General features: G+C 45.7%; 2 protein-coding genes across 7 annotated transcripts in view; both read left to right on the top strand.

Annotated features, from left to right (window-relative positions):
• Positions 1–170: 170 nt before the first annotated feature.
• On the top strand, positions 171–17,794 carry LOC306782263 (calcium-independent phospholipase A2-gamma-like). The gene is made up of 10 exons (XM_079275543.1): positions 171–292; positions 576–1,826; positions 2,733–2,882; positions 3,452–3,603; positions 3,916–4,010; positions 4,869–5,040; positions 5,623–5,680; positions 6,033–6,227; positions 14,237–14,432; positions 16,203–17,794. Exons 2-10 carry the CDS (start codon positions 633–635, stop codon positions 16,469–16,471), a joined length of 2,481 nt encoding a protein of 826 aa, XP_079131669.1. The 5' UTR covers positions 171–292; positions 576–632; the 3' UTR covers positions 16,472–17,794.
• Positions 17,795–23,472: 5,678 nt separating this feature from the next.
• The window catches only part of LOC306780864 (neuronal cell adhesion molecule-like), a 67,518-nt gene continuing 63,796 nt past the window's right edge, over positions 23,473–27,194 (top strand). For all 6 annotated transcript variants that reach the window (XM_079273374.1, XM_079273373.1, XM_079273372.1 and 3 more), the window contains exon 1: positions 23,473–23,604. The gene's annotated coding sequence lies outside the window, so the exon portion shown is untranslated. The remainder of the gene's footprint in view (positions 23,605–27,194) is intronic.

Genomic DNA, 27,194 nt, shown 5'->3' with positions numbered 1-27,194 from the left:
GAAATTGAATCTCTCCTACAGTCAACTGCGGAGAGAACGTCCTCAACCAATCAACACACTCCATTTAAGGGGCCGACTAACAGGCAGCCAATTGCAGAGCACAGAGAGTGTCACGTGATCATTGTTTTTTCATTTGACTGACAACGCACGTCATTGTGGATGTTGTGCCAGGTCGAGTGCCGGTATGTTGCCATAACTTACGTAATACTTTAGTGTAAACGTTAACGAAGGTTGGCGACTCAATGAGAATATAACAGGAGTTCCGGGTTCTATGATACGGTGACATAAACAGGTATGGGTTGTTATGTTTTGTGTTGCCTTTATGAATGCTGCTTGAGTTAGCTAGCAGCGACAGTAGAGCTAATAGTGGCTGGTGTTATGTGAGTAACGTTAGATATTAGCTATTTTGTTATCCTCTCAGGAGATTTTACTACTCAAGAAAACAGCAATTGTCAGAGGCCATTTTTAGGAGCAGTGTTGGTAATTTTATTCCACGTCATGACATGTTTTAATTTTCCGTCTCACTTATTGTCTATCATTTATCCATAACCTTTTTTTTTATTGTTTATCACCAGGTTACTGAAAAGGGAGACCATAGATGTTGATGTCTCAAAGTCTTGTGACCTGGAAGAATGAGTCATAAATGGGCTCCAAAAACCTGGGTCATATTAAGCAGAACACATGCCCGCAAGTCAGCAGCATCACTCCCCTTGTCTGGTGCCTCTCACTGCAGGGTCCATGTACAACAACCCTGTTGCTACAAGGTTGGCTATCTCAGCAGGAGGCACGGGCACCACCTCAGGATCCCTGGGCGAAAGGGATGGATCTGTAAAGCTCACCAGGTGAGACAACGGCTCGGACTCCATACCAGCACCGTGTACCTGAACACTTCCGCCTCACGGTGGTCTGCTGGTCTGAGCCAACAGATGTCGCGGGTCAGGAACACACTGGACACGGTTTCTAAAGCTGTGAGTGGGACACACGCAGAACTCCTCTCCAAAATCGCCAAACTCAAGCCAAATGCTTTAAGAGGTGGGAAAGAGGCTGAGGCAAGTGTTGAGTCGGCCCCGAAAGCAGAGGAGAGCGCAGTCCCACCTAGTCTTTCTACATCTACTCCACCTCAACCTACATCTAGCTCATCTTCTGCCACACTTTATATTCCTACCTCTGCTTCTACATTTGATGCAAATGCCACTGCCGCCACACATTCTCACAACCCTGCCCAAGTGACCGTCACCGCCACACTTGTGACTGTGGCGGAACTTAAGGAGAAAAGACTGAGACGTGTTGTTCCCGCTGTCAAATCCAGTTCTGCCAGGAAACAAAAGGAGCTAAAACCTTCACCGAGTGATCCTGAGAGCAAGGGTTCCACTTCCGAACAAACGGCACTTTTCCATCCCAGCACCATTTACGTCAGCCTGGATGAGACTTACAACTACCTGGCCCATCACATCAACTCCTACTTTGGCATCAGTACAAACGACAAGAAAGTAGACCATGTTTACTCTCCCTCTGCTTCCTCTCAGGGTCAACAAACCAGTGGCCTCGTGCCAGTGCCTGGTAAAACCGTCTCCGCTGCTCTGGTTACCCCGCCTTCCACAAAGAAGGGCTTAGGACACTACCTGTCCTACTCGGCTCCCACTGTACAAGCCTTCGTAGGAAGCTACATTGCTCCCCTGGTCCCGAGGTTTAGGATGGCGGAGTACAAAAGTGCTGCAGTGGAGGAAAAGAAGTCTGAGCCTGTCCAACAGATTGAGGTCACAATTAGTAAGGAGGAGACGACTGCAGAGGAGAAAGCCAAAAAACTACTACTTCAAAGAGAGAAGGTAGGTCTATGTTAAAGTGAAACATAATTCCAACATCACATAGTTCTGAGTATCAGAAGGCTGCCCAGACATTGACCGGTGCTCTTGCTACTCTAGATGTCTCAGGGTAGTGCAGTGTGCTGACGTGCTGTCTGAGTTCTCAGAATCTATTTTCAAAAATAACCCTCTTGTGGAGTTCGAGGGCCACAAAAGGTGTGCACCGTATCGGCCGAGGCTGCTGTTGTGAATATGTCGCTTCACGTCGAGGCAGGACTGAGTATTTATAACGCCATCTAATGATATGTTGGCAGAACACGGCATGACTTTGGCTGATGTACAGTAGATCAATCATCGATGTGATATTCTGGTGGGTTTTGGTCCAGTTTAAGTTGTTACACTCAACCCAAGGAGCAGACATGAAATCTGTACCATCAAAGTAACTAAATCTAGTTACAATGACTGAAAAGGTGAACATTTGTTGACACTTTTGGAATGATTACTGGGTTACTGAGCAGCAGCTTTGTCATGCTTCTGTTCATTATTTAACCAGCCTCCATCGTCGATCGGGGTTTAGGGTTTGTCATTGACTTAATGATTAACTCATGATATGATTGGGGATTGTATTCAAGTGATGTGTTGGACATTTATTAATGTTCTCACTGATTGCTTCTCATCTTGGTCTAGGAGGTCACATGACAAAGAAATTAAACTACAGTGACAGCATTCCTTAGCTACAGTGTCATATTGTAAATGGAAATGAGTTAGCTTTTTGAATATAAATATAAATATTAATAAAGGCCTGTAGCTCCCTTATTTGCACACCTACAAGGGATGTTTCGAGCAGATTGTCTTCTTCAGACTGACCGTTTTTAAATGAGCCATAATAAGCTGGACCTAACTAGTTGCACTTTTTCTTTTTGTCTCCAGATCATTGCCAGGGTGAGTGTGGACAATCGAACTCGGGGTCTGGTTCAGGCTCTCCACAGGGCCTCGGATGTAAGGGTCTACATCAACAGGGTGGAGGACCTCAGCTACCATCTGCTGGAGTTCCCAGAGACCAGTGGTGTCGCAGTCAAGGTGAGTCAGGAATGCGTCTGATGCTGCTGCTTAGCAAGTCAAAAGCAGCAACTGTTATGTTTGGCACTCGCTCCGGATCTTTATTATTCATTTTTGTGTTTCATTTGTTTTAAACCAGATAAAATCCATTGAGAAAAAAATCTCTTTTGTGCTGGCGATCGTGCCAAGAAGGTAGCAAAGTTACATGTCAAATGCATGTCAATTTGATACAATAAAACAATACATTATAGAGTAAAAACAAGTCTATGCATCTACACAAGAGGTTAAATAGACATGTTGTTGATGATGGCCTTCTGCTTGTGTTTGGGGATTTTTCCCGTGCCAGGCAAATGTCAGCTGTAGCAACAGGTTACATGTTGCTCTCTGTTTAACGTCAGAGCTTGACAACTACCGAACATGCGGACAACATACTGCCGCATTTATTTATGTCTCTGCCTTATCGGGGATGGTGTCAAGAATTTATTGAGCGCTAATCTTTCAAACCGTTCACTGGTGTTGGGAACGTTAATCCTCTACGACCGACTGTGTGTTTCAGTTCCTCGTCTGATGCGTGTGTATGTGTCCATCAGGAGCAGGTTATCCCCTGTCTGCTGCGTCTGAACCAGGCCACTGATCCAGGCCTGAGGGCGGCAGTTAGAGAAGCCCTCGCTCTGGTGGGCTACCATAAACCCGTGAAAGGCCGGGGCATACGGATCCTGTCTATAGATGGAGGAGGGTTAAGGTACAAGTTCAGCTCTGCTGGTTGTTTTTGTAAGATATGAGTCACTGATGTCAAATCAACTAAACAGCATTTATTGGAGTCAAGGCCATGTTTTGAAAAGCTCTTCACTGCTTCTATTTGCAGTTTCAATAAAGTAAATGCCCTCCTGAGAAACATTCAGTTAAATGGAGAATGATTAATTTCCTTTGTCTATGTTATGATAGTAGGAAATCAATCAGCTGTCACTTTTTAGTGTGTGTGTGTGTGCGCGCGCTGTGGTCGTCGTCTTATTCATGTCATACTCTTTGTGTGTGTCTCACTTTGTACTTTCAGGGGACTTGTTGCACTTCAGACGTTACACAAGCTGGAAGCCCTGACCGGGAAACCCATTTACAAGCTGTTTGATTATATTTGTGGTGTCAGCACAGGTGCGTCGTCCTATTGCCCTACTTCTCTGTATGTGTCTGGATCATTTGAGCAACATTGCACGTGAGATGGGCAGCTCTGATCAGACTGACCCATTTGTTGCTCTGCTCTTGTTTTGACCTCAATTTCACCACCAGCACCACTGTGCTTAATACTCAAGTCAGGCCACGATAAAACTGTTAAATAGATCAGGAAACTATATTCATCAGGAAATTGCATTGCCTCATTTGGTTTTAGGAATAGTTAATAGGTGGATTTACATATTTTTTGCCCTGTATGCAAGATCGCCACTAGGGGATACTGTGGACCATCCTCCATCTGTCTTCACCTGCTGCTTGGTTGTTTTCATTTCACAGCAGATTGAACGACTATTTGCAGAGCACTGTGGCCTTTAATCACCACCAGAAGTTTCCGTTTGTCCCCGGCTCCTGTCAGTTCTCTCAGTCTTAATCCCCACCAGTTGGAGGCACTTCCTTTTCACATTTAGTGAATGTTTTCAGAGCCTAATGTAATCCGTCTGCTTGATCGAATGATGTTCACACATTTAAAAAAAGCCATCTGGGCCACATCTGGCGAGGTTGATCAGCCACGTTATTCAGGTGCACCGCATCTCTGCCCTCATAGCACTGTTGTGGGTTAGTTATCCTGTCGGGGATCCTTAATCATGGAGAGAAAGTAGTTGAGAAGTATTTGCTTGTAGTGTAATGGCCACGATCATTTCATGCACTTCCTATGAATGGATCATCAGAGGGAAGCTCTTGTACTTCCTGTTTGCAAAAGCATGCTGTTGTGTGGTTTATTTACCGGTCCTTCTCACTCACTTTCCCGCTGTGAATGTTTGCTCGTGTTTTTCCCTTCAGGTGCCATATTGGGGTTCATGCTAGGTGTGTTCCAAATCCCGCTGAACGAGTGTGACGATCTCTACCGCAAGCTGGGTTCAGATGTCTTCAAGCAGAACGTCATTGTCGGTACTGTAAAGATGGGCTGGAACCATGCTTTCTATGACAGCAAAGCCTGGGAGAACATCCTCAGGTCCGTTCCTCTGTCATTTATGGAGTGGTGCTTGTGCTTTGTTAAATTATTTGTTAAAATGTCTTGGAAGTGGAAAAACAGGAAGTAAAAGTAAACGCAGGGATTTGGAAGTACCTCACTAAAATGAGGAAATCCATCAAAGTTGCGCTTTATATTTGTCAAAGTTAATATTGTGTAATAATGCGTTTAAACTGCAGATTATTTTGCCATGTCTGCACTGCATTGCCATGCGACAGTAATGTATTATGGGTAACCATAAAAGCAGACATGGTGTTCACCGTGATGGATAAACTCAAGCACATTTCAAGGGTCATCCAATATGTAAATAACTGTAAAACAGTGGCTGGTTGTAAAAATGATATTAAAGAATAAAAACCACCACTGTATGCGTAAATATTGTACTAGACCTAACAACCTTACGAGCAGCAGAATTATCCTGTTTGAAAATCATGATGGCAATCACAGACTGGTTTCAAACTCCATTAAGTGACCTGCAGGAGGATTTTGCGAAGCTTGCAGAAAGAAATCTGGAACGCGTCATGCTACTGTCCAAAAACAATAACCCTATCTCCCCTTCCACAGAGAGAGAATGGGCTCTCAGCTTCTGGTGGAAACTTCAAGAAACCCAGAATGCCCCAAGGTGAGCTTCAGAAGACGACCTCACACATTCTTCACTTTTGTTCCTTTCGGGCACTGACCAGTGAGACTTTGGCTCACCTTGATGGGATATATTAAAAAGAAAAGCTCCTGTCTCTATCTCTGCGATGACAGGTGGAAGGAGAATAGACTCTAAAGCCATGTAAGACCCTGTGGATAAAGAGGTATCCAGAAATCTATATGTCAGCAGACTCCTCTGAGGCCCCCAGTAGAGAGATGATATTGCATTGATCTGTCAGAAGGTCGATCTTGATATGAAGCTTTGCATTTTCTGTTTGTAAAATGCTGCCTCATGCTGGAAGAGTCTGGTTGTGTGTCATTTCCTCTGTCTATAGGTGGCAGCAGTGAGCACCATTGTGAACCGCGGCACTCCTCTCAAGGCTTACGTGTTCAGGAACTACAACTTGCTGCCCGGGCTGCGCTCCCACTACCTGGGGGGTTCCCAGCACCAGCTCTGGCAGGCCATCCGGGCCTCCTCAGCAGCCCCTGGTTATTTCCAGGAGTTCAAGTTGGGAAATGATCTCCACCAGGTGAGTCCCACTCTCAGCAGCAACGGGGCAGGAACCTTGATGACTACATCATACATCTCCGAATTATCTTCTGAGTCACAGAAGAGAGACAATGATAGGACTTCAGTGGATTTAAACTCTACATCTAGATTTTAAGCTTTTATTGAGGAAGATTGTCATGAGCACAACTGTAACATTAGCTTAAATTCCAAGAGAAGATGTGGACAGAGTGACACATGAGGACTATTTAATGTTCTCTTTTGGGAGAGCCTAATGAGAAAAATCCTCTACACAGCAAGTGAGGGGGAGGAACTCCATTTCCTTCCTGTCCGTGTTCATTTCCATTCAGTTACATCTTCACGGGAGAGTGAGTCGCAGGGAGAGGCACTCACATCCATCACCGCTAAACAGGTATGCATTAGCCATCCGTGACATAGCAAACCACTGCTCCACTCCACCGTTTTACTAATCGATACGTATGGCTGCGCTGTTTGCCTTTTACCTTTTCAGTAAGGGCTTAGTCAGGAACGACAAAGCACACGAGCAGAGGCATCTACAACCTTAGAAAACAGTTCAAAGCAGAAGTTAAACGACAGAAGATGGGCGGGACAATAAGCAAACAGGAAAACATAGATGCAAGTCATTACGCTTCACTTCTGTTTGAGTATTCAGTGGATGTAGCCAGTGTTTGACCCGTCACATCCAGATTTCAATGTCTCCTTGGATTGGGAATGAGCATGTGTTTGCATCAAAGGCAATATCCCTTGCCGGCGCGCTCCCACACTCTTAATTGGAAGCTGCGTCAGTTGTGTAGGTGACTGGGGAAGTTCAGGGGCAGAGAATGAAAGAGACTGGTTGATGAAAACCCACCTGTGGTGGGACGTTTCCTCAGCTTGGCGTCCCAGCCAACGCTGAGAGGCTGCATACGTTAGTCCAATGCAGCGCTGCATTCATCACACACGACTGAATCCCACGTCGGCCTCGTTAGGACGAAAAAAGACAATTAAGGCAGATGAGTTATTCCAAACTCTTGTTGTTTTCCAGCAGGAAGCCTCTTACTGTGGGAGGATTTGACAACATCATTAGTTAAATGTATTTAATACATGCCACGTGAAATCTGTTGTTTTTATGTTGTATTATAATTCAGTTTCTGTCAAAAGAAAAATCCTGAATGAGATTAAGTAGGCGTTTTCCCTTCACTGGCAATTCCTGCGTGATTTTGTTCTTTTGCTCATTTGTTCCACTTTCTATCCCTTTTGTTTTGGAACAGCATTTGTTGAGCTGAGCTTTGCTCTTCCAAAGAGAGAGGGAGTGGCCTCCTGACACAAAATGTTCTCGTTGAAGTCTTTACACATTCTTCAACCACAACTTCTGCTTCCGCCGTAGCCAACAAAGATTAAGTATCTTGATTTCATCATTTAAGATCCTCTTCAGTGAAAAGTATTTCACAACAAGGCAAACTAATGGAAAACAATCTAGAAATGAAAGAAATTACAAAAACCAAAGCTTCCAGAAGCATCCATTTCGTCTTTATTAGCCGTTGGTGAGAATTTGAATTTATAGAGAGATGTTCTCCTAAAGTCTCTGGCACACCTCTGTCCATGTGAGGTGTAAAACCTTCATGCATAGTAACACACACACACACACACACACACACACACACACTCTCTCTGGGTTGGTGTCAGCGACAGCGTTCTGCAAAAAAACTGCACCCGCTGACATTTATTGCAGCAGAATGATTGAGTTTCTGTTGGCATCAGCTCAGGTTCTGGAGGGTCGCTGCCGGTCCTTTCCTCTCTCGCTGCACCTGCATTTCTCCGGTCGTATATTCTAGCTCGAACAAATATGGCTGATTTTCCTCGTCAGCTGAAACGCTATAGAACGTGTCCTCGTCCACAACATCCTCTGCACTTTTGGGTTGCCCATTTTCACTGACTGAAACAAAACTAGTTTGCTACACAAGCAAAGAAAAGGAAATTCTGTTCAGTTTTTTTTTTTACTTTAATTCGAGCCCAGGCGCTGAAGTAGTAGTATTAGTTCTTCCTTACCACCAGCTACATCACTGTCATGTCAAATGAGTACAGCAGACTCTCTGCTTTCTCGATCAATATGGCATGCACCGAGGAATTTATTGCCTCTTCTTAATACATCTTCATATCGACTCCATTTAGCAGCACTGATTGGACATCCACATAAAAAAGGGCAAAGGCCTCTTTTACAATGTAAGTTTTAATGAGCTGTTAAACATGATTTGACAGTGTAATCTAGAATAAAGCCAAAGAACAGCATTTCTAATATACATCTTCTCACTGCTGTCAGCTTCTTTCACCAGCTTCAAAACGCCACCCAGTCTCATGGCTTTATTTATTGGCTGCTTCAGCCTCTGAAACCAGCCGTGAGCATAACGTGCTGTCTGTGCGATGTCAGGATTCCCGAGCGAGAGAGTCATCTCGCTCCTTTTTTTCCACGCACGCCCACAGCTTTCCACTTCATTCAAGCGCTAAACAATCCCCCCTTTGTTTCGGTGAGAGCAGGACAGTCGCTGGTGCCATGTGCCGAACCGATGCTGGAATCCTCGAGCAGCGTTTCAAGAGATGTTGGGATTGTTTGTTGACGTGTTTGTGATTTCTGCAAATTGAAATCTGACGGAGCCAGAAATTTAGATTCAGACTGGTAACGCGGGGGGGGGGGGGGGGGGATTGTAACTTTGAGCAAGACCTTTTGAAGCAGAGCAGCCGTGGTGTTATCAAAGCCTCACAGTTGCTACCGCAGCCTTAGTGAGGGGGAACAAGGGGGAAAGAAATGGAGGAGATGAAGGGAGGGAGGTTCCACATTAAAGCTCTCTCGGTTATCTCTGCTCTTAAGAACACAGAAGCCTTCAGACGTTTCACAATGGATGCCAGGGCATGCGTGGAATGGCGAGGAGGGCCCAATTTCTTCCGCCTTGTTGCCATGGCGTCTCCTGCGGCGCTGAGGAGGAATGGGGAGCACGTTTCGTACCCACCTCTTCCAGCATTTAATGGGAGGCATGGCATCAGTTTGCCACCACCGGAGTGTGAGCTCTTCAGAGACCCTAACGTGGCACGAAGCTCAGCAGAAAGGCTTCACACAGCCTGAAATGGACTGGGTCACATCGGCACCGCCGTATTTCTTGTTGCTAGAAGACGACGGAGGGAACGAGACTTAAATTAGTGTCTAAGAAGTCATTAAAGGGGAGAAAGTGGCATACGGTCTCACATAATTAAGTGTCATTCCAAAAGTGCAGTTCAAAACATCCTGACCTTTTGGATCACCCTTTTCTGTTCTTATTTCCCTCGTGAAGGCCACTGGGGGTGGATTTATTGGTCATGGATTACCTGCTCAGCGCCGCAGTGCTTCTCAGATGAGGCAGAGGGGAGGATTCAGGGGAGGCGACAAAGAGTATGAATCTGAGCCTTTTAGCCACTTCCTCTCCGCCTGTGTTACGCCCCGAGAGCTCGGCCTGGAGGCTGTAGGAGGATGGAGCTCAGCCTTTTTGAGCCCTTCTGCAGACGGCTTCCTCCTCCCAGACAGACTCTGAGATCTTTGTCCCTCGAGTATAAACACGCACACACGGATTCTCTCATTATCACGTTTGTTTCCTTCCCTCTTTTTGTTCTGTTGTTTGGCTCACGCACAAACACTTGATTGCGCTGCCACACTTGTTTGGTGGATTAGGTCAGTCCACTGATTATCCTGACTGAGCCTCTCCGTCTCTCACCACCTTGTCTTCTCACAGTGCACCACACTTTGGAGTACATCGCAGCTTCGAGCCTCGCTTTACGTTGTATTGGTATGCAAGTGCTTGTGTTCCCTCACGCCTCCTGTGTGCAGCAGGGAGATTAGCTTTAAATTGCTCACTCGGTGATGGACAGAAAAATGATGCCATCTTAATGTGAAGTTGTCAAATATATACGTAAAGCCTCGAGGGGGAATCTAGACTGAGTAAATCTGCAGCCATTTATATCACTGCAGGAAGTGTCACAGTTAAATCTGAATGGCCGCAGTCTGCAGAGATGATTCATTGTTTCAATTCGTACATGTGTGGTCACGTATTCACCGAATGTGTGGGAAAAGGTAACCGTGAACCGTAGATCTTAATTTCTTTGCCTGCGGGGGGCAAAGTTGGCACACACACACAGAGACAGACGGGTCTCTGCTCTGTTGACAGCCTGAATGTGACCCTTTTGAGGCCCATAAAGCATAAAAAGGCGAAGCGGAGAACTGGTTGGCGTAATTGCATAATAGGGCATGAAGACCCCTGACTTGACCTTCATGAGTGGCACTCACCATACCGACCATGTTGTCATTCTCATCCTCACTGTGGACAATGGTGGCCTTTGTGTGGATTGGATGCCATTCATTTTCCTCAATGAGCAGATTTAGTTGATTACATATTGAGTAACAGAGAAAGCTTTTTATGTGCAAACAGCTTTGATTGATTTGGAAGATTGAGAGTAACTTTTTTTTATTATTATAGCAGCCTAATAACCTACTTCATCGATTGTGTTCCAGACATGGTCATTCAGTCTGGTCATTGTCACGCAGGCATAATCAGATGTCCACAGCTTATGTAACGCTTCCCCAATGAATCATTTGGAAGCAGGGAGCCTCGTGGTGAATCGTGACAGAGCTCAGTGCCCCCTCGGTCCAGCCCTGTCAAAGAAAGCCAAGGAAGAAGTTTTAATGACGACAGCTGCTCATCGGGACTGTGACGTGAACGCCGCACAACCACCAGATGTTCGGGGAAAGGCTCACCTCATTTAAGACGTGAGCGGGCCCTCTGTTCTCTCCTGCGTTGTGGCTGATCGTAATGACGCTCGCACGAGACGCCATTGAAGCTCACCCACGGGTTAGAGAGGCAGAGACACAGAGGCACACAGGCTGACTGAAGAGGAGGAAGTTTGCTGTCCCAGCTAATGGGAGCTGACATACACTGGGGCGTGAAATGACTTTCACTGATCCTGACGATAGCACCTCTTTCCTATTCAAACCACTCGCCAAGACAGCTTCAACTGGCACAATGAAGATAAGCCCCCCCAAAAGTTAATGACAGCTGAGGAATTTCAAACAGCAAAGCGAGGGACCCGTAAATCGTGCACACGTCTTCATTTTGTTTATTTATCACACCCGTATCGTCTCAGCAGTCGTTATTTCAGAATACGCTGCAAGAACGGGTTTCTTTTTAACGGCCCTTATTTCAGTTTAATTGGCCGTAGGAAGAAGGGCAACTTGATCCTGAAGGTGCAGGAGCTCTAATTGGTTGAGGAGTGGCTTTATTTGAGCTGCTGGGAAATGAGGAGCTGATTTGTGAATCAGCCGTTAGACCCTGGAGGGCAAAGGCGAGGCCAGAGGAGCTGCGATCCTCTGGAGTATCAACAAATGGGCTCTGCCGGAATCGAGGAGTGCTGTCAAAGGAAGTCATTAAGCCTTCCAGGAAGGCATTATTCAAACTCTGAATTTCAAAATTCAGTTTCCTCTCAGACTGAGGTTCAACCTTCGTGGGATGGTCTCCACTGACAGGGTGGTGCCCTCTGAGATCGAGCCATTGTCAGTTTGAGCAGCGTTACAGCTCTAAATCCACATAAATGGAAGTGACCTTTCGCCTTGCGTCATGCTGCGTGTTTGACTGACGGCTTGTATTTTGTTTTTTGGCCATCTTGTATGCAAAGCTCATTTTGCAGTTCGTTCTAAGTCGATCATTCTTTCTAAGTCCATGTCCAAACATGCCCTGGCCTCAGGAATCCCTTGTGTGAGAACGTGGCAGCGGGCCAAGCGTGGACACCGGCTCTACCGCTGCAGCTTCAGCGTCCGTGTAGATTGAGCCCGACACCGTCTTCCTCAAGCAAGCTTGTTTGTTCGCGACAGCTGTGCAGGGAGATGACAGATGCAAATTTCCTTCTCAATTATTGATTCTTCGGAAAAGTTCCGAGCGCCACACGCACAAATAAACCCAACGTTCCGTCTTCCAGTGGCACCACAAAGAAAAACAGACTTTCCTTCAGGGCCTCAACTGTGCTTTGAATTAACCCGAGCAGGTGCAGTGAAATGGAGACAAGTTACAGCATTCAAGTCCCGGCTCACAGGAGCATTGTGCACTGTTGGCTTCTAACGTTGCACGCCTTGGTTCTGTGTGCAAGGCCGGCCGCTGTGTTGCCCCCCAGCTATCGGCACAAAGAACCCGTGACTGGTCTCAGACCGCTGCCATAATTGCCGCCGAGTTCAGCAAATGGAGCCTCTCACAGTGGTGCGAGTGATAAGAAAAGTGCTGAGTTGTTTTGTTTCCAGCTGGGTTCGCCTGGTGCTCGCCGCAGAGCAAGTCTCTCTAAGTCTCCTTTTAAGAGCAATCCAGGCATTTTCTCCCTTTTCTGCGTTTATGTCTTGGTCTGCCAGATACCACTGGTGCATAACGACGTGCTTCGGACAAACGGCTGCCTCAGCAGTTCCTCACGTCTTTGTGGGACAGTGAAACCCTCTTTGTGTGACTTCCATCTGAGCCAGTGGGACGGTTTTCATTTATTTCTGTAAAATCATTTTCATTATTGATTTATCTGTCAATTATTTCCTCGACTAACTGATATGTTTGTTTATAAAATGTCCATAATATAATCCCATTCAAATATCTTGTTGTTTTTTCTGACCTGATAATTTACACGTTTAAGAATCTGGAACCAGAAAATGATTAATTGACGATAAAATTGTTACCACTAAATTTTCTCGATGAATTGTTGCAGCTCCAGTTCGGATCTTTAGTTTATGACCAAGTTCTTACAGATTTAAAGACGATTCCATCAGCCTCACCTGTACTTTGTGTCCGTGTGACAACGTGGTAAACATTAAACTTACTAAAGATCAGCATCTTAGCATTGTCCTTACGACTGCAGTGCCTCGGTCAATCCTAACAGTTGGTGTGTCTTTAGTCTTTTACTCTTGTTTGACTGTCGTGTAAAGCTGGCTTAGTTCTCTTTATCGGCTTGCTTTGTAATTTTTCAAAGCAACTCCGTACCTTTTTATAGAGAACTACTTTATTTAAAGCCACAAGTGACTCACGAAGCGTCTTCTATCACGGGAGCTATTACTTGGTCCAGTCTGCCCCCAGTCAAACGACAATAACCAATTCCCTTTTGCGGTTCTGTTTTCCTGGTATTTGGATTGATGATACAATTTCTCAGCTCAGCTCCTCTGCTGAAGCGGACCTTTTACCTTCATAGGCAGCCCTCAAACTCTCCATCGCGACGTCCGCGGCTACAGATTTGTACAGATATGTTGTTCGGCTGCGACTGAAGTGCGCTGAGAAGACGGGCCGTTCCCTCCCCCCCTCCCTCTCGGCCCCAGGGCCCCTTGTGTTTGAATCCATGTGACATATGCTGTCACAAACGCGTACCCACATTATTATATGCATTGACTCTAAGCAGGCGCGAGCTCTCGATCAAACATGCACGTACACACAGTCGCATAAACAAGCAGTCTTCACCGTAGTGGGTCCCAAGACACCTGGGGGGCCCCGCAGCTCCCACCCCCCAGCCTGGCCTCTTTAATGAGGACTGGCCCTGTGCGTTTGATCCCGCTGCCAGCATACAGCCCTGCGGCCCCTCAGCCTCATGCCTATTCAACAATCTCCCCCCCCCCCCCCCCCCCCACACACACACACACACTTCTATTGCCTTGGGTAGACTATGGATCCAAAGCAAAAGCACTCCTGGGCGGATGTTCGATATCAAAGCCAGTCTCACTGTAGCTGTGAGGGAAGAGGGGGAAAGAAAACAATTTAGCTCTGTGCGTTGTAGACTTTTAGAAGCAGCTCTGGAACTGCACATCGATCCGTTCTTTTTGTTTCGTCAGATGTTCTTCAAAAATGTCATCTATTGACTGTTGAAATCCATGAAAGAGTTTGAGGTTTCAAATGCCAATTAATTGGTTTCGCCGACTGTGGTCTTGGCACACAAAAAAGAAGACATTCACGGTGTGTAAATGAGTTCTCTAACATGGCAGCTCTTGTGTTGTGTGCACAGGACGGAGGTCTGCTGATTAACAACCCCACAGCGCTGGCTATCCATGAGTGTAAGTGCTTGTGGCCCAACTCGCCCCTGGAGTGCGTGGTGTCGCTCGGGACGGGCCGCTTTGAAACCCCCGGCAAGAACAGCACCACCTACACGAGCCTCAAAACCAAACTCACCAATGTCATCAGCAGCGCCACGGACACCGAGGGTAAGTGACCGCCACTGCTAATAAAAACTGCTGTCTGGTGCATTCTGGGACGTGTAGGATCCATTATATTTTTTTAAGCTTGACCCATACTTTCTGGCATATCTAAATAGTATCCAGATGGATTTTTGGAAAGTCTTGACAGCAAAAAAAATACACATAAAATGCAATTTTTGCAAATTGGAAAAAAAAAAAAAAAAAGTGTTACATATGGTTGAACACGGGCAAAACGGAGATAAGCCAACCTCATGTTGCATGCCATCTATTGTGAAGTGTTTGCAATGCCGTTATCTTCATGTTAAATGCCAACCCATGAAGGTTACATTGATACAAACTATAATCGATATGTACAGACTTGACTGAATTATTCCCTGTGTTTCTGTGTTGTTCGTGCGAGGAGGAATTGGGCTTTGATGTCACCGGTGTAGAAAATACTGCAATGCAGGTTGACTCGGTTCTGGACGCGTCCCGTTGTGTTTCTCCGCAGCAGTAACCTCTTCCGTCTCCTTGTCACCTCTGGACATGGGCACCTCTGCTGTGCCTAAATTTGGCTCGGTCCCGTCCCTGTTGCTGCTGCAGTGGGTGACCTAGATGCTTTTCCGCACTTGTTCCTCCTGTATTTGGGATTAAGCTCTCCCCAGCTGTCCGACGGGCTTTGTTATTTAGAAACCGCAGATTAGCAAAGAGTGTTTATCACATATTTCCTCTTTCTCCAAAGCGTCCCTCCTGCCTCGGTGTTCTTAAGCCTCCTGCTTTGTCTTAGGTGCATCGGTGGAGCTCGGCTTGTTGTTGCAGACGGATGAGGCTGATCTAATGGGGTGTTGGGTGTAAACGGATACTGATGAAACTGGCTTGTACTCACTAACTAACTCAGTCACGTTGAGCAGGCCACAAATGAGCTTCTCCATGAGATGGAGCTGCAGTTTAGAAACAACTGGCTGGGGGGTCCGCCTCCCGGAGCTGCTCGGGGCAGAACGCTCTCCTCCTGGCAGGGTGGTCCAGACGGAGGTGCGGGTGGAGTTTCACGTTTCCGACACTTTGGATTTAGTCCAACAGATAAACCATCGCGTACCGTACAGCCTCTGGTTAGTGGCACACAGATGGCTGACGCGTACAAATTACAAGATAGCAGTGCTATTTTAGTTAGTCGTTGGCTTTTTATTTGATCACTTGTGACTGTAAATTTCGATCGTCTCAGGAATGTTGTAAATATACTTGCTCTCAGTGTATAACTTTATTGAAATGTGATGATGCCGCCATAATACATAAACATAACTGGATATAAAAACACAAGAAAGTCTACAACACTCTCCATATGACCTTTAAGTAAAATGCAGTTTGCAGCTCGTTGTGATTGAATCCGTGTCTGGACGTCTGCACTGCTGTGGGAACACTGATGGAAACAACCTCCGTCACCTTTTCGGATCCTTCGGGCACATTTTCCTATTATTGCTGCTCGCTGCCTGCTTCTATGCATTTGCATGTTGTTGATTTTAAACCTCTCAGACGTATCATTTGAAAACAACCGTGACAGACAAGCCAGACATTTCCACTCGGTATTACCTCACGCTCTCAGCCCGAGTGCTTTACTCCGTAACGCATGAACTGCTGGCACGACTCCGACGGGCGAGTGTTGACTTCACACGTCCGTTCTCACTCGTAACACAATATTTGAATGTTTGCACAGACTGAGACTATTAGGAAAGCTAATTGTGTGTTTATGTCGGCTTTGTCTGCGACCTCACCCTCGCCTCTCTTCCTTCCTCCCTCCAGAGGTTCACGCCATGCTCGACGCCTTCCTCCCTCGCGACGCTTATTTCCGCTTCAACCCCTTCATGAACGAGGACATCGCCATGGACGAGAACCGCCACGAGAAGCTGAACCTGCTGCAGGCCGACGGCCTCCGTTATCTGGAGAGGAACGAGGAGAAGCTGCAGAAGGTCGCTCGCATCCTCACCCGAGAGAAAAGCTCAGTCCAGACGATGACGGAGTGGGCCAGGCTCAGGGCCGACATGTATAACCTGAAAACGTCGAAGCTCTAAGTCCAACACAAGCCACCTTTACCTCACGCGGAACCTCTCCTCTTATTCTAAATAGCCTAGAATATGTCATGTTACCCTCATCGGTGTGTCGTAACCTGTAGCTTTTGAAAAAAACGTGTAAACGCAGAAGTAGGTGATGTGTCCAACAGGCCAAACACTTGGCACTCTGTTGCATTAAAGGAAATTTGTCAAACGACATGTAAGAATAGGGATTCACAGGGATGCAGCTTGTATCCTTAAAGGAACAGTTCAACATTTTAGGAAATATTCTTGTTTGCTTTCTTTCCAAAAGTTGGACGAGAAGATTGATGCCACGTAACGATGAGAATGGTATCCATCTTCTCATCTAACTTTTGTCAAGAAAGCCAGTAAACACATTTCCTAAAATAGACGGAATACTGTTAAGTTCTACAGTAGCCAGTAACGGACTGTTTTACCAAGTGAGCACTTGTTTTTCCTTTAAAGATGTTGTGGCCGCCAATATGTCCTCACAAACTTGTGTTTGTACTTTCACATAAAACGTGTAGCTGGGATATCGTGTATTTTTTATTAAGCTAAGCTGCAGAACTGTGACACAGGAAAACACCAATACTGTAACAAGTGCGAACAAAAAAACTCGAATCCTTTTTATTTTTGTAAATGGGTCTATTGTTTCAGCACTAAATGCAATTCTGAAATGCACTGAGTAAAACGTGCACTTCTTAACAAAGCTACTGGTCAACTGTGTGATGGTATACTGACGGTAACATTCGGTAGATGAGGGTCCACTTCAAGCATTACAGTATCGCGTAGTTCTACGTAAATGCATGTTGTATTTAAAATTTTACACTAAGAAAAGTAAATATCGAGTCGGGGGGGAGTGTTTGTTGCAAAGATTTACCTCAATATTTATTTCTAAAATAGCTGTAATGATTAATAAATAGGAATAGCGGTGAATATAAATGGAGGCACGCTGGCATAAGGATGTAACGTTTGTGTTCTTTTAGCCTCAGGAGTATTTTAAATTCACTTGTTTCAAACGCTTTTATCCTCGTGTGCTTGATTGTTTGGTTTTATGGATTCCCCGAGGGCGATGCGCTTCTGTCTGCTCCGTCTGGCTTCAGTGTGCCATCTTTCCCTTTGCTGCCTCTTTCAAATGATCTTAATAACATGTACAGCTAAAAAAAAAAAAATGCACTTCAGACATTCATGCCTAACCTGGTCAAGTACTGTATAACGGATACAGCAATGTGTCGGTCACTCCCAGAGGACCTGAGGTAAAGTGGGTTCAGGTTTTACCCAGATTAATATAATTCCACTGTTCTGTTGATGATGTGTAAAGACTGTTGGAGAGTGTATGTAATTAAACCCCATTACTGAAACCTCGCTGCATCTTGCCTCCTAATGATATGAAGATTAGCTGATTGTGATCTGAGAAAACCTGCTGTTTCCGCTCACAGCTTGTGGATCATCTCAGGGAGAGGAGACGGGCGGATATTAAGTCGATAACTCGTACTTACAGCTGTTTCATTACTCGAACAGAGATCTGGACTGATACTGCAGCTTCACTGCTCGACTCCCAATGTGATTGGCTTGATTGAGGCAAATTCTGAAAAATGACTACTGCAGGCACATACACTGGGTATTCAGACATACCCAGTGTATTTATTTCTCTCTCTGTAACTCCTCTTGTATAGGGGTGTATTTTTCTGGGGAAGGTAGTTTGAAGGCCCTTCCCCAAGCTGCCTGTCATAAAAGAGAGGAAGGTGAGATGAGATGACTGTGCAAGGCTTTGCTGAGGCACCTGGGTAACAGCCCCGGCTGTGATGGATTGTGTTTCCCTCCAACGTAAAACACCATGCACTGACACAGCTCTCCACCCGCTGCTTACACGCATGAAAACACAGTCATGTCCTCGGAGGACACAACAAACGGCATCAACGGTGGTCTGAGGGGGGGAAATAACACGGGATGAAGGCCGTTCACAATCTCATGCATTGTTTTACCTGGAATGTAAAAGTATTACCGGTACATAGCAAAGCATGCATAAGGTGGACCTTGACTGTATCTAAAATGAAAAGTGTGTTTTCTAAATATAAGTGCTGTAGTGAGATTTTTTTGCAGATAAAAATACAAAACAAATTTATAAATTTACAGAAAATATCATATTGTGTGCAACATGCAGGATAATCCACTGAACCCTGTGATCTGAAGATGTCTGTTTAATTGTTCAGACAGTTAAAAAAAAAAAAACAGCATAATATCCTGATCAAACTCAGATATTTGTACTCTGATACGAGGACCAGATAACTGAGATGAACACCATCAATGCAGGATCAAGGGTCTTTGAAAGCCATTATACTGTCATCAATCTGTTGTTTTAAGCCTATAAAAGCACAGAAACACTCAGAAAGCATCTCTGTTTTGATGTTTATTTTGATGGTGGAATAATCGACATAACGTCATCAAGAGGCGCTTGTGTTCCCAGAATTATTCTTATCGAGAAAGTGTAGAATAAGTCTTTCACCAGAGAGATGTTAGAAATGATTCCTCTCAATCAGTCATCAGTCACGATAATGGCAGCTATAGGTGCATTTAAGCAGCAACGGTTTTATCTGCACCCACTTTTTGACGTGCAACGATTCAATTTACTGTATTTCATCAGGATGATCCATTGGATATTAATACAGGCTATCAATCAAGTGCACTGGTGTTCATCTGAGAGCCTGTTGACTAGTTTGTGCCAGAGTAGACCTGTCCAGATCTCTCCTGATCAGTCATTGAATCTGGAGTAAACCTGCAGTGTTGTCAGCCAGACTCTTCCTCAATAACCCACGTGAGTAAAGAGAAGGCTATCACAAGATGTGATGATGACTTTTCTGTTTACAAATGTCTTTGCTCTGCTTATTGCACCCAAACCACCTACTAACCTTTTGATGACCATAGTCTTATGACCCAGTGCACGCTATTATGACTGGCCCTAGTGCACGCTATTGTGACGGGCCCTAGTGCACACTATTATGACGGGCCCCAGTGCACGCTATTATGACTGGCCCTAGTGCACGCTATTGTGACGGGCCCTAGTGCACACTATTATGACTGGCCCTGGTGCACACTATTACGACGGGCCCCAGTGCACACTATTATGACTGGCCCTGGTGCACACTATTACGACGGGCCCTAGTGCACACTATTACGACGGGCCCTAGTGCACACTATTATGACGGGCCCTAGTGCACACTATTACGACGGGCCCCAGTGCACACTATTATGACGGGCCCCAGTGCACACTATTACGACGGGCCCTAGTGCACACTATTATGACGGGCCCTAGTGCACACTATTACGACGGGCCCCAGTGCACACTATTATGACGGGCCCTAGTGCACACTATTATGACTGGCCCTGGTGCACACTATTACGACGGGCCCCAGTGCACACTATTACGACGGGCCCTAGTGCACACTATTATGACGGGCCCCAGTGCACACTATTATGACGGGCCCTAGTGCACACTATTATGACTGGCCCTGGTGCACACTATTACGACGGGCCCCAGTGCACACTATTATGACGGGCCCTAGTGCACACTATTATGACTGGCCCTGGTGCACACTATTACGACGGGCCCCAGTGCACACTATTATGACGGGCCCTAGTGCACACTATTACGACGGGCCCCAGTGCACACTATTATGACGGGCCCTAGTGCACGCTATTATGACTGGCCCTAGTGCACGCTATTGTGACGGGCCCTAGTGCACACTATTATGACGGGCCCTAGTGCACACTATTATGACTGGCCCTAGTGCACGCTATTGCGACGGGCCCTAGTGCACACTATTACGACGGGCCCCAGTGCACACTATTATGACTGGCCCTAGTGCACACTATTACGACGGGCCCTAGTGCACACTATTACGACGGGCCCTAGTGCACGCTATTGTGACGGGTGTAAATATGAGGATGATAAACCCTCAGATGTGGTCAATAAAGACATGAACTCAGGATTAACTCGGGATTCTCTGGGTATTCACAGTAACAGTCATGGTAACAGTGGCCAAATTTGTTCATCTCAATTCATCAGTGATTCATGGTCTTCACCGATGAGAGATGAGATGGCCCAAAAGGCTTCATTTTGTGATTTCTAATTGATTAAAAAGAACTTAGAAATATCGTGGAAAATAACCAAAAGCACCTGCAGATGTAGAACTGTTGTTTCAAAGAAATGAACAAAACTACTTTGCCTGGGATTCACATTGTGACGGCCTCAGAGGCCTGTTGCCTTGGTCCTGCTGCCCTGGTACTGTGTGTATGTGCTTGTGTGCTTGTAGGTCCTTGGCTGGGTGGAGCTGAGGTGCCATCACCCGAATTGGGAACACCTGACCAGTCCTACAGCCTGCCCAGACGCCAGTGTCTCTGTCGGCCTCCGTCCGTCTCCACTTTGCGTTGCTACTTTGACTTGGTTTCAATAAATTTAAGATTGTTGCTGAAAACCTGGTGTGCGTCCCCCTCCCTTGTTGCGGCCCACGAGCCGGGCGTAACACACATGAATAATGGTTACAAAACATATTACCTATACCGAAACACAGGTGCTCCGTATCTGCTCACTGCGCTGTATTTAGTGGATTCATGTCATGTTTTTGCCCCCTCTGTGTTAACAAGGTTAGGCAGCCAGTAAAGGCTGCTCCCACTCAACATAGAAAAGTCATAATGTAATAATACAGCAGGCTGAGAGAGGAAATGCATCCTCCCCAGATGTAAACAGATCTGGCTCATGAACTTGTTCCCCAGCAGCAATCACGTCAGTAATTTGATTTCTTTTGCACCTTTGGCCATACCTCCAGACTCTGAGTATAAAATAAATATGTCTCTCCAGTCCATGTTGGGAGCATATCTCAGCGAGGTTTTGACAGGTGACGTGTTCTCCCATCTTTGTCGTGTAACGGTTTATCCTCGGGGTGGCTGCTACTCAATTACACCTCACATTGATCTGCGGCAAATAAACCCAGCTCATTCGCACTTAATTCGTTTTGAAGCGAGCTGCAGATATTGAGATAAGATGTGAAGACTTTAATTGCAAAATTTGATTGCCTCTTTTGAAAAAAAGTGACAGAACAACAAGTGACAGAAAAACAAATCCTGACAGCTTGAGTGGACGATAAAGATAGTGACTTACTGTCTTTGACAAAGTCATAAACATTAACATAGCAGATGCACAATATTGTTAATACAAAGATGTTTTTTATTCACAGTCTCCATTAAAATGATTAATGATATGGTGGCTGTGATGTTGTTTTCGACTGCTGTGTTTTGATATAAGTGCTGACTGGGAGCCTGCTGGTCTGTGTTGAATTTGTGTTACTCACTCTAATCATCACCTCTGATGGGAGGCAGGTAATTTGTTGTTTGGCATAATCAGTGGAGAAAACCGGTCGAGTTGGAGTTGCCAATGAGGCAGACGTCTTCTCTTTTTTTGCATTTCAACACAGAGAACTGACAAGATTCACTTTGCAACCTTGCAAGTGCTTTGTCTCCATGGTGCTGTATCCTTGAACTTGTGAAAATTCCTCGGAGTATTTTACAGATAATATGCATGAGGGAAATTAAAAGAATATTTTAATGAGATTCAAGAGGTTTGCAGACCTGGAGGCGGTCTGAAATGAGAGGCGAGGACGATTACAATACTCAGCGTGGCACCGCCGGCAGATGTGGGTACCAATCCGTTGGTCCCCTTCGGTTGATGATGAGGGAAACTGGTTCCATCGTCGCTGGGGAATTATGCCCTGACCTTGTTTGCACCCTTTTCCTTTTTCAGCCTACTGTTAAGTAAAGCAGAAGTGTCTTAGAATAGGCTGAACACAAATAAAGAAGATGTGAAGAGAAATTAATGAGTGGTGGGTGGGTGTGCGGGGGATCATGGATTTTGTTAACCTTCTCGTGATGAACTGCACTTTGGCTTGTTGCCAAATGATTATATATCTATAAACCCATTTTCACCTTGCTTCAGATCCGTGCAACACCCTAATTTCAGCTAATCTCAGTCAACCAGCCTCTGGATGGCAACTCCAACCAGAAACCTTGTCTTCTTGCCAAACCAGGCTTATCACAGTAATAACTGCATGTGTTTGATTCTTTGGCTGCAGATGGCTACCATTGCTAAGCCTGAGATAATGCATGTGTGCAACATGCACTGAGTGAAGAGAGCGTGGCTGGCTGGCTGGCTGGCAGCAGATTGAACTCAGAGGAAATGTGGCTTTTAAAGTCACATGAGCTCATCCAGCAGAGTCTTGGTTGAGCCCACAGGCTACTATTGGTGCAATCTGAACCTCAGGGCAAACTGGTGGTGTAAAGTATCAGGACATGCAAATGGCTCCAAGCAATTAAAGTGCAGAACAGCTGGAGTGAAATCCACTGTCTAAAAGGTGAAAGCACTCATATTGGACTAATGGTAGTCTGTGGATTTGATGTTTTCTTTCAGTTTTGTTTTCGTTATTTCCTCTCCCTCATTGTGCAGGCCTGATTAATGCAACTGTACAGGATTATTACGCCTCTAAGGCTGGGAATTATTTCACTGGTCACTGAACATTATTCCTGCTTGTAGCCTTTTCGCGATGCTTAATTTGAACAGTTATAATGCTGCAGCTAAACGAAAGAAGAAAAAACAAAACAGCTCCCTGCTGTTTAACATAAACTGGCATCACTGAGCACTGAGACAACTTTGGCTTGTTCTATCCTAAAACTCGTCCAGCTGTTGTCCATCTGTGGTTTCGGGGTTGTAGGGGGCTGAAGTACTATTAACGTGTCTTTCTGGATAACAATTTGCTCGAATGGTTCAGTGCTTTAAGGCCACCACACATCGACAGCGGCGCTGTAGCGCAGCGCGCAATGGGCGTGCGCACGCCCCTGGGTACTGCTGCTGCGCGCCTCCGCCTGTGTGTGCGTGCGTGTGTGTGTGGTTGTCGGTAAACTGGTAGGAGAGGAGAGAGAGGAACAGTGACCGAGGCACTGAGGAGAGAGACGTGCAGAAAAGAGGCTCAGGCGCTGAACGGGACTCCGCGTAAACAAACAGAGCCGACGCTATCGCTGCGTCGCAGGGGACCGAGGACACAGACACGGGCTTCGTGTTTCGCACCGCCGAGGGAGGAGATAAGGTGAGCCAAATTCTACCATTCACAACAAACACGTGTCGTGTAGCGTACACTTCACTGTCAGGAGTTTGTGGGGAGAGGAGCAGGCACACGGAGTTGCGTGCTGCAGGGCTGTTTTCAGAGCTGAATCTGTCAAAAAAACAAAAAATGTTCAAGACGCATTTACGCGTCAGCTTGTGGTAATCAGTGGGTGCATGTGAAGGTGTGCAGTTTTTTTTTCCGGAGCGCGACTGTCAAGTCAAGGCTTTGCACAAGATGCTGTGAGAAGTCGTTGTCACTTGTCTTCCAATCGGAACCTTTGATATCATCTGACCTTTGCTTCATGACGCTCACATCACACTGTAAGTAAGGATGAATATATATATATATATGGATATAGATAGATCTGCTGGATTTGACAGTTGTGTTTTTGTGTCCTGTGTTGATGAAATAGCTGTCCTCTCACGCACAATCCCTCATGTATAAGCTGATTTGTTCCGCACATGTTTAATTCCCTTCATATTCATATCACAACTCTGTCTTGTTTTGACTGACCCGTCAGTTTGTTTAGTCTAATTTACCTTCATCAGATCCAATCTGATTACGGCAGCCCCGAGAGGTTCACCAATTACATCCCATGCCATTTATTATACAAGCCGAGGAATTGCTTCACTGAAAGAATAAAAACAACAACCTCGCATTCCCACCCAAATCCTCTGCTTACTCCCTCCTCCTCCTCCCTCCCTCTGTCTCCCCTCAGCCAAGGGGGAACTCGGCATCATGCAACAACACCCCCCCACCCCTCTCCCTCCGCTCATCCCCAGACAGACACACACACACACACACACACATCCAAACCCACATGCCTCAGCTGCACACTTTCGCTGCCGACTCAGATAGCCATATTAATGAAATGCTAATGATCCCTGCTTCATTGTATGAAGCTCTTGTTCTTACTTTCTCTCGAAAAGGACTGACACACTTTCCAGTAATGTTTATTCACTGCAGGCAGACTATTGTTAATCTATCGAAGAAGATAACAACATCCCCCTGTCCCTGCCTTATGTCTCGTTTGCATTAATTCTTAAACAGGCGGTAAAATGTATGATACCACTTTACATATGCATATCCCTGACTGTGTGTGTGTGTGTGTGTGTGTGTCTTTTGATGGGCTCTTCAGGCATATCTTCACCATGGTAAGTCAGGATGTTGCTTGAGCCCAGAGAGCCACTAGGCCTACTCTGCAGCTATATACTTGAGCTCAACCGACTCATTTGACCAAACGTGGAGAAATCAGGACAAGATGGTGACCTACATTGTGCTGCCATCTTTACTTTCACCCTCAGCGCAAACGGCACTAGGCGAGGAGATTTGCATAACTTAGGGATTACCATGACACACGTTGACCGGAGTTATTGTGAGAGCAGCAGTCAGTCACACTGCTGACCTAAAAGCAGTGGCGGGCCGGGCAGCTCCTCTGCGGGGGCTATGGGAAAAGCTTGGGTGTTGGAGGGAAAATGCCACCAATTCCACTCCGTGGGTCGCAGAAACACGCAGACTATTCTGCGAGAAGTGATCAACGCTCCTTCTGTCAGCGGCCGTCTGTGGCATTATGAACTCCGCCAACCGCAGGACGGGACAAAGTGTCTCACAGAGAGAAAGACTTGGTCTGTGTCTCTCGTGGAGGGGATGACATCATTTCTGAGAGGAACTGATGTGAACCTGAGACGCTCTCACTTGGTGATTCATTTGATCTTCCTCTATGTTGTAGAAATGATGTTTCAAATATGGGAATACGGAAATGAACCCGACTAACTGCAGCTGAAGTCAGAGTAGGAGAAAGTGAAAGCCAGTAGATCATAGGTTAACGGACTCAAAGTCCTCTCTGTGACATTTTAAACGATACTTTTGGATAATTACAACTTGGGTCTTACTTTTATCGTTTTAACCTTAATTTCTATGATTTGTACTGACGGGGCCAGAAATGAGCGATCAGACTCGAGCCGAAATGATTTGTTTCATCAATCAGCTGACAGAAAATGTATTTTTACGATCAAGTAATATTTCAAGCAAAAATGGCAACAATTCTCTGGTTCCAGCTGCTCAAATGCAACGGTTGGATGATTGTCTTTGTCGTAAATGATTGTAAACTGAATATATTTAAGGTTTTGGACTGACGGTTGAAGAAATCAATACATTTGAAGACATGAGATTGAGCTTGTGATGGATTTTTACAACTGACAATTTGAGTAATAACTTTACAGTTTGCCTTCGTTTTTTCCCCCAAATAAGTTTGTCTAACCGTGTGGTTTGTTTACAGCCTTATATGGTCATGTGACTTCTTGTGTCACCTGACCTGACTGGCCCGTTTTAAGCACTGTTGCAGTGTTCTTAGATCTCATCAGTTGAGTACAGTGTTCTCATTACATGGTAGAAGTTATCAAAACTACAAAACTTATGCCCAAGTTGAAGAAAACTGTAATTGGCCTTCAGTAAAGCGCTGCGATTCATTTATTTTTCATTGAGAGTAAAATAAGGCCCCATCATAGGTGCCTCCAGCCGATTGACTGAATGACTGACTGCGTCCCGGTGACACGTGTACTCGCCCCGGGCAGAGACGATCCTGCAGTCGTTGTGAATAGAAGCGCTGCGCTGCTCGGCTGTGATGAGGCTGAATCTCCGGGGACTGACGGAGGCCCATGCCTATCCATTAGTGTCACCGCGGTGTGGGTGTTCAATCCCAGTGGGCCAGTCACACACAGCAGCACAGCACACTGACATCGCCTGGACCTCCTTGTCACAAGCATGTTCGTCTCATTTTGGGACCTGATGAGCGCCTCATTAGGGGGATCACAGAGGGAACGCTGCCCCCCCCCCAACACCGCTTCACGGGCGCTTGAACACTCGCCCCTGTTGTAATTTGGACAAATGTATGCAGGGGCAGATGAGTACATGCAAAGCAGGACATATATGTTCATTACAGGCGGACACACACACTTTCTTTCTCCCTCTCGGTGTGTGTGGGGCCTGCATGGCTGCAAGCTGGTGGGTGCAATTAGAGTTTCACACTCAGTTAGGCAGCAGCCTCTAATGGGGATTGACACGTTCCTGCGAATCCATTCCACACAGCTGCAACTGTTGATGTTTACATGCCAAACCTCTATTATATGATCAGGAGGAGATGGTGACAGATGACTAAAGCAAATGGATATTAGATGATTTATATGTCGCTCATAGCGAGACTGGTTTTCTGAGTAATTGGATAAAAAGATGGGTAGATACTTTGCTGTTTTCTGTTTCAACCCCTGCAGCCAAATACAGTAGCTTCAATGATTTATACTTATGTTGTTGTTGCTTAAAGGCAGGGTTGGTAATCTTCTTCAAAAGCATCTTTGTTACATTTGTTGAAATTCTCATTACATCCCGACAGCAGCAGTCAAATGTTCTGACAAAAAAAGAAAGATATCTGGTGTATGTCGCTGTCGTAATAAGTCTGTCTAATAATTTAATTTGGCCCAAATAAAAATGATTAGACGGCCCACCTGCCTGTTTACCTGCCTGCCTGTTTACCTGCCTGCCTGTTACCTGCCTGCCTGTTACCTGCCTGCCTGTGT

The sequence above is a fragment of the Melanostigma gelatinosum genome, assembly GCF_949748355.1.
Source record: "Melanostigma gelatinosum genome assembly, chromosome: 1".
NCBI lineage: Eukaryota > Metazoa > Chordata > Actinopteri > Perciformes > Zoarcidae > Melanostigma > Melanostigma gelatinosum.
This window is presented reverse-complemented; position numbering and strand designations above follow the sequence as displayed.

Bases quoted from the DNA above. Each gene is read 5' to 3' on its own strand.
- LOC306782263 (XM_079275543.1), top strand. From the start codon at position 633: ATGAGTCATAAATGGGCTCCAAAAACCTGGGTCATATTAAGCAGAACA. The intron at 2,883-3,451 runs GTGAGTCAGGAA...TGTGTCCATCAG, and splicing joins CCAGTGGTGTCGCAGTCAAG to GAGCAGGTTATCCCCTGTCT. The intron at 4,011-4,868 runs GTGCGTCGTCCT...TTTTCCCTTCAG, and splicing joins TATTTGTGGTGTCAGCACAG to GTGCCATATTGGGGTTCATG.